The 8,258-nt window shown below is 37.4% G+C and overlaps 1 protein-coding gene across 1 annotated transcript; it reads right to left on the bottom strand.

Moving 5' to 3' along the window:
• Nucleotides 1-4,801: 4,801 nt before the first annotated feature.
• Nucleotides 4,802-6,727, bottom strand: LOC145274299 (uncharacterized; the record flags this gene model as incomplete). The annotated part of the gene is made up of 1 exon (XM_080127394.1): nt 4,802-6,727. A coding segment is annotated over one exon (1,926 nt), but the record flags the coding sequence as incomplete, so codon positions are not given.
• Between the last annotated feature and the right edge of the window lie 1,531 nt (nt 6,728-8,258).

Genomic DNA, 8,258 nt, shown 5'->3' with positions numbered 1-8,258 from the left:
CTCCACGTTAAAAAACGACCCTGGTGTCTAACTCTGTCCCGTGGGGAGGCATAGTAAATAGGTACATTAAAAGTAAGTCAGTTATTTAAAATACGTTATTTCCTTTTCATTGAATTTCTTTTAAAATTCTTTCCTTGATTTGAATAGTTTTCTTTTCTTTTCTCCCTCCCCCCACTCGTAGGGAACCTCATTTCCGGTGATATACTATCAAGATAACAAATTCACTTAAGAGTTGACGTTCTATTTCGATATCCAACATAAGCGAACACATGGCCACACATCACAATATCTCTCTATATATAAAGTTAAGTTCTATTTTATGTTTCTGTTTTTATGTCTTATTTTTTGTTTTACAAGAAAGTCACCACTTATCAAGACCCGAAGGCCACTCGAGGATAAGAGTTAATGAGTGTATGGTGGTCACAGAAACAATAGCGTACTGACCGGTAGTGGTGAAAATTGGGTAGAATGTGATTATTTAGGAAGATGGCTCAGCAAGAACTGCTTTACATTGGACTTGAAGAAGACCATGTTGTAGTCAACTGGAAAGCGGAACAGAGTTACACAGGCGTGCATTTATAAGAAAGAAGCTTTGTTCGTGAAATTTGCGTTCAGATTTAGGCACAGATAGAGAGTGGAGGGAAATTGTTAATAGTGGTTGTAGCTAGACGAGTGAGTTTTTGTGAAGGTTTCATAGATTGAAGCTCAGATGAGCATTTGCCATAAAAAATAACGTCGAACAGAGACACACTCGCGATGTCTCTTCTGTGTGAAGGAGGTTGCAGGAAGAAGAAAATAGCATATTCGATATCCGGCATAACCGTTTACATGGTCACACATCTCAATATCTCTCTATATATAAAGTCAAGTACTATTTTGCGTTTGTGTCTTTATATCTCTTATTTATATAAAGTTACAAACTAATAAAGCGCATCTTGAAAAATGAAAATCTTTCAATAAAAACTAAAATCTAAGCGGTTCTTATCTCTATGCTTTTATATGGGTATGAAACCTAAACTGTGTACCGATGTAATCCGAATAGACTAGAAAAAATTCCACCAGCAAAAGCTTCAAGATATACTAGACATCAAATGGTATGACTACGTAACCAACACAAGCGTCCTTGAGAGAGTAGACAACTACAGTATTGAGCCCATCATCACGAGGTACGGGCTCCGTTAGTTGGGACACATCTTCAGAATGGATAAGAATAGGATCCCTCAAACACTGTACTCAGAGCTAGCTGCAGGAAAAGGACCCATCAGTCGTCCTCTACAACGATGCAAAGATCAACTCAAAACCACCCTGAAAAACACTTGATTTGATATTTACACCTGGGAAACACCAGCTCAGGACCAACACCTGTGACGCCGATCCATCATATCCGGTAGCAAACAATACGAAACAGAAAGGAGAAGACTGGTGGAAATCAAGAGATAGGCAAGAAAATACCGAGCAGAACAGCTCTGCTCTCGGCCAATCTTTTCCTGCCTTCTCTGCTCGCGCAGATTCTAAGCTTAAATTGGTTTGATAAGTGGTGACTTTTACGCAAAAAAAAAAAAAAAAAATCCATGGTGTCAAAGAAAACAAAGTGTAAAGCATTAAGGAAGTTTTCTGATGTAAAAACAAAAACAAATAAATAACGAAAACATAAGTAAATTAAAATTGCAGTCGACAAAAAACATGAAAATTTCAGTAAAATGCTTTTTACAGATTAATCAAGGATCACCCTATAGGGTTCCGATAAATGGGCTCGAGGATTAGTTTGCAAGCAACATCACTTAAGGAAATTTTTAAACGCCAATATGGCGGCGGTGGGTTTGTGATATTGGTTGAGATTATTGGTAATGAGCTCGTAGGTTCATTTAACCCTCCCAGGCCGTGCTTGCAATAACCCTTATCCCTGAGTGGCTTCCGGGCCTTGATAAGTGGTGATCACTGTAAAAAAGAAAAAAATATATGGCACATTTCATAACTTTCAAGTTTTTAAATGAATTCACTTTTTTTGTTCAGATTCATGATTCTTGATCCAATAAAATACATAATTTCAAATTTCAGAATTTTTTATTAATATGTATTAATAACTATTAATATGTTCAGGCCCTAGAGGGTTAAAGTGAAAGACGGGGTTAAAATAAATTTCAAGTTACTTTAATTTTCTAGAACAATATTTCTTTGAATGACTTAATAATAACAATATTTCTTTGAATGACGAAGTGTTTATTTATAATTTTTATGCAAGACAACACACCAAATCATGCATCAAAGTTGACTAAATTTCGGTTGAAAGTAAAAAGATTTGTCGAAGATTCACTTATCGACTAGCCTTTAATCCTGTGAAGAATCCCCAGGAGACATATCTGACGAAAGGTAATTCAATAACAAGCGTGACCAAAAACTGCAAATCTAACATCGAATGCTGACAATGGACCACAAAGAATTATTGAAAAGAAGGGTGAATTTATGCAATACATTTTAGGAAGTTATTTTTTGTTTGTTTTAACGTTTCCCTTTAACAAATTGACGAATTTGTTCTAAAATCTTTATAAATATTTTTTTTTATTATATTATGTTTTACATAAGTTTTACAAGGTATAATAAATGCAAAAGTATCAAAATAAATAGTTGCAAATGAACTACTGACAGTAGTTCTAATCTGTTTTTTGAATTTTTCAAACCACAAGCAATAATTTTCTCTATCACTATATAGAGTAAAATATAAACAACATCATTATAGGCGTTTAACATTAAAGATGCAACTTTATATACCATTTCATAACTTGCATATAATGTCTAGACGCATATATATATATATATATATATATATATATATATATATATATATATATATATTCATTCTCGTAAGAATTCGTCAGGCATAAGCCTAAAGAATTCTCACGAGAATGAAACACGGAATATTCCGTTTAGCTTTATTGTCATATATAATTTACTAACTTACTACCTAGCTCTACCTATGTATTGAGCACTCTTGAAGTAAATAGTGAAAATTTACGCATAAAATTATATCTTCATATATTAATTTATGTGATTAAATGAAGTCATGCACACACACACACACACACAAGCAAACACACACACACACACACACACACACACACACATATATATTCTTATAAACCAACTCTTTTAAACACAGACTTCCTAACAACTCCACATATTTTAGATATATAGATGACAGTCTTATTTTTCTCCCTAAAAACACACAAATAGAACAAATTAGAAATAAATTAAATTCAGTGGAACCATCTATAAAATTTACACATGAATCCGAACAAGACAACTCCCTAGCTTTTCTAGACATACTCCTCATCAGATCAGAAACCGATCTGAGTTTCAAAGTACATAGAAAGATCACACACAAAAACGATTATATTCATTACTACTCGCACCACAATGATAAAATAAAGACCGGCATGATTATTGGTTTTTTTCTTGCGTGCCTTTAGAATATGCAGCCCCCAATATCTTATTTGTGTGATTTGTGTGATGTCTTTCGGCGGTCTGAGCCCTCCAAGGTCACTGCGGCAAGCGGCCTCCAGTTGGGACGGTATAGGCGGCGTCGAATCAATATACCGCTGCACCGTTTCGCTGTCCCTCTTTACACAGACAAGCATGTGGCGTAAGCTATTGGATTCACTGCGTCTCATACCGGTATAACCGGGGATCTGAGGTTCGTCTGGTACAGACTTCAGCCAGGTATCCAGCGCCGACTTGAACGTTTCTGTTTTGCAGTTCGTGATCTCTCTGATGTTACGTGGTAGGCAATTGAAGAGCGTAGGACCCCGGGAATTTAAACTCGATTCCCTGAGCCGTCGGATCCAGTTGTCCCTGGCACTGGTTAGGGGTGGTACCACACACCTTCTGCCACGTTTTGAGATATAGTGCTGTATACCAGCGTTGGGCACCTGGTTTTCCATCATACGCCAGGTATAGATGATTGAATATCTCTCTTGCCTGCGTTGAATCGATATGATATTCAACGTATCCAGCAGTTGCCAATAATTCAATTGACTATAACGAGTTATCTTTCTTAGAAACGACTTCTGGATGGCCTCTTATGCTTGAATATGACTTTTTCTGTCCGGAGTCCACAGCTGACAACAGTAATCAATGTGCGGCAACACCAGCGACTTCCAGAGTGTCAGCATTAGGTTTTCTTGTCTCGTTTTGAAAGTGCGTAGAATCCAACTGGAAAGGCTCCGTGCAGTCGAACACACTTTGTCGATCTGGGAGGTGAATGTACCATCAGAATCCAACGTTACTCCCAGATCGCGCACAGTATCTTTGGTTTTAATTAGCTTCCCGTCTTGGGTCGAGTACTTAGATGCTTCTCTCAGGTCCTTCCTTCTACCGTATTTGATACACTCGAATTTCCCGGAGTTAAACTGCATATTGTTGTCATTCGCCCATTGGTAGATAGCGTCTAGATCATCTTGGAGAGCTTGTACATCAGAAGAATCTTTTATTTTCCTGCCAATCCTGGTGTCGTCGGCAAAACTTAAGACGAAAGACGATTTGACTTTTTCGTCTATGTCGCCGATTAGTACGAGGAACAGCAGCGGACCAAGTACTGAACCTTGGGGAACGCCAGATAGCACTTTGGTCGGGGGAGATGCAGAGCCATTTACTACAACTGTCTGGTAGCGATCTGTTAGGAATGATTTAATCCATAGGATCAATTTACCTCCAATTCCAAGATGTTGGAGCTTTTCGATGGTTACTGCAAAGTCCACTTTGTCGAACGCCTTTGCAAAGTCTAGGTATATCACGTCGACATTACATTCATTGTCTAGAGTATTAATGATCCTATCATGATGGATTAGAAGCTGACTTAAGCAGGATCTTCCGGTTCTGAATCCATGCTGCCCTGGATTGAACAGACTGTGGTTGTTGAGGAATTCCACCAAATACTTTCGAAGGACCTTTTCGAATACTTTTGTAATGTAGGATGTTAGTGCCACTGGTCGATATTGCTTGGGGAGAGATCGACCGTCACCTTTGTATATTGGGATAATGTTAGCGCGCTTAGAGTCGGCTGGCACTATCCCTTTGTCCAGTGATGCCCTCCATAATATGAATAGTGGCTTAGCCAGCTGCTTTTTACATTCCTTAAGGAGTAGCGCTGGGAAACGGTCGGGACCTGCCACAGAGTTGGCTCTGAGTTCATCTATCGCGTCGGTCAGGTCTCTTTGTGTAAACGTAACATCAGTAAGCATTGGTTTAGTGTCGTCATCTGGTTCAGGTTCAGGTTTTGACGGTATTGGTCTAATGGGCTTACTGAAAACCGATTCGTATGGATCAGCAAGTAAACTGGCCATTTCAGCACTATTAGCGGTTAATTGCCCGGCATGATTAATGAGAGGACCTATCGCTGACTTAATACTTGAGAATTTCTTGGCATAATTGTAGAAATATTTAGGGTTGAGCTTTATAGCACCAACAGCTTTGTACTCGTCATTTTCGCGTGATTTTTGAAGAGAACTAATCAGTTTCTTTTCAATTTCAACTAATTCGCTAAGAATTTGCGTTGTTTTTTCATGCGATTTGGACTTTTGCAACTGTTGCATTTTTCTACTTCTTTTACGCATGAGGTTCTTCCGATCCCTCGGTATGAGTTTACTGACTGGAACGTTTATGAATTTTTTCTTATAAGGAACATGTTCTCGTGTGGTCTCGTAACAAAGATTTCCAATACGATTCAATATTTCATCCGGTTCAAGGTGTGAAAGCTCATTTGCCCAGTCTACTTCCGATAACCGAGCTCGAATGTTGTCCCATTTGATGGCGTCGTTGAAGAAATTTAGAGATGCCAGGTTGCCTGGTTTAGATACGTTATCGCACTCGGTATCCAGCCGCTGGCATTCAATACTTGAGCTGCAGGTCACCATGAAATGATCTGACAATATTGTCGGCGTACTGGTATAACTGTGCAGCAAGGAATCATTATTGGTAAACACCAGGTCTAGGGTATTACCTCCTCCGTGAGTGGGCAAGTTGATATACTGGCTAAGAAAGAATTCATCAGTTAGACTTTTCAGTTGCTGCAGCATCAACCATTCATCTGGCTGTGCACCAGATCCCGGTGCACCTGTGGGCCAGGTAGCATGTGGTAAATTAAAATCCCCACAGAGGGTGATGTTAGGAGTTGGTGTATCCAGGTTTCTCATCACTCTTCTAAGTTCGGCAATAGCCTTACCAAACTCTACTGATGTCGATCTGTGACCACCCATTATATCGTCGGGTTGACGGTAGATGACTACGATCACCAGATTTGGATTTTTTAGTTGAACACCAACCATTTCGATGACACCCGATGAGTATTTAATAATGGGTGGCTCAGCAGTAGCGGCCAGATCGTTCCGCACGTACAACATAGCGCCTCCACTATTCCTTCCTCGTTTACTTTTACGGGGACGGTTACGGTCGCTTCGAAAGGGTTCGTATCCCTTAATGTGTATCTCAGCATCTTTCTCTTCTCGAAGCCATGTTTCAGTTATGGCTGCAAAGAGTTCGTTATTTGCATTCAAATAATCGCTGAGCATTGGCACTTTGGTTTGGTTTGTACGTGGATATAGTCCATGAATATTTACAACGGTAAAATTTGACAATGGAGAGTTTACCGCCTCATTGGGATCATCTGCTGGTGGGGGATATAACTCGTCGGCATTGTCATATTGGGCTGCTGGTCTTGACTTGGTCCCGGTGTCTTAATGATGAATTTCAATACATTACGAATGTTTTAAAAAAAACTAAAATACCCATCCTATTTCATTTCTTACGCAAAGGAAAAAGCTACGAAAATACACTATAATATAAACAGACAGAAAAATAAAACAAATACCTCACTATTAAACAGACATCTTTTCATTCCCACCCACACCAAAAATACAAAAATCTACGACACTCTTAATAGACTTGGTTTTCACTTGATAAAAACAACTTCCACAACAATAAAACAGACATTAAAAACTACCAAGCACTCTCCCAAAACCCCCACATCCAAAGCCGGTAACAACTGTCAACAGGCGTACATAGGTGAAACACAGCGAAAATTGAAATTAAGACTTAATTTAGATCATGCGAAAATTATTAAATACGTGATAGATAGAGCTAAAAGAAGACTTTCAGAATCAGCACTAATATTAAATACTAATACTATTACGCAAAGAAAAGGCTTCTACCATTTAGCCCCTAGCATAGGGAAAATAATAATCAAAGAACAAAATATCAAAACAGATCCTGGCTAACCGTTTTTCCTTAAATATTTCAACAAAATGAATAAGTTTACAGAAAAAAAGTGTACATATTTATTTAACGCATTTTTAAAAGTGTACATATAGACATTGAACAACCCAACCTTCCCATACGCACACATATGTTTGTCCTTCCAGACATGGGTAGGATTCAAAAACTGTTCTCTTTTTCGTATGATCTTTTTCTTTTCTTGCATTTTTACTTCAATATCCTGAAGATGTCCTCTGAAATAAGGACGAAACGTTAATTATTTTAATAACTTCATTCGGTTTTTCTATTTTTCTCAAAACATAACGTCAACCACCGCTGGTATTTTTATTTTTATTATATATATATATATATATATATATATATATATATATGTGTATATATATATATATATATATATATATATATATATATATATATATATATATATATGTTCCAATTTTTCTTTTTCAATATTTAGTGCTCCTACCGCTAACAGTTAAGACTGGGTCAAATTCTATATTTTTCTCCGATATTTTGCTTTCACCACCATTAACTGTTTATTACATACATACACATAACATAATCTTTGCATTCTCGATTCAAAAATAATAAATTCTCCCTTCTCAAATTCTGCCCATTTTGATTGGCTGATACCTGACTATTCGCATATTCCGAGATCCACTTCTAAAAGAAACAAACGTCCCAGAAATTATACAATGTGGTATCGCTCTCTACAGAAGAAATCGTGCTAAAAATATTAACTAAATTAAACGTATTAACCGATTGGCGTTGCACTCTACAGATTATAATCGTGCTGAAAAAATTAAACATATTAACCGATTGGCATCGCTAAAAAAAAAAAAAAAAAACTGCGCATAATAACCGATTGGCATCGCTCTCTACAGACTACAATCGTGCTGAAAAAAATTAAACATATTAACCAATGAGCTTCGCTCTATACAGAATACAATAACTGTGTTTTTCTTCTTTTTTGTAGATAAATTTTTACATTA

This window comes from Euprymna scolopes, unplaced genomic scaffold, assembly GCF_053919585.1.
Source record: "Euprymna scolopes isolate OS-2025 unplaced genomic scaffold, ASM5391958v1 sca318, whole genome shotgun sequence".
In the NCBI taxonomy this organism is placed as follows: Eukaryota; Metazoa; Mollusca; class Cephalopoda; order Sepiida; family Sepiolidae; genus Euprymna; species Euprymna scolopes.
The sequence above is the reverse complement of the archived record's forward strand: the minus strand, read 5'-3'. Positions and strand labels throughout refer to the sequence as shown.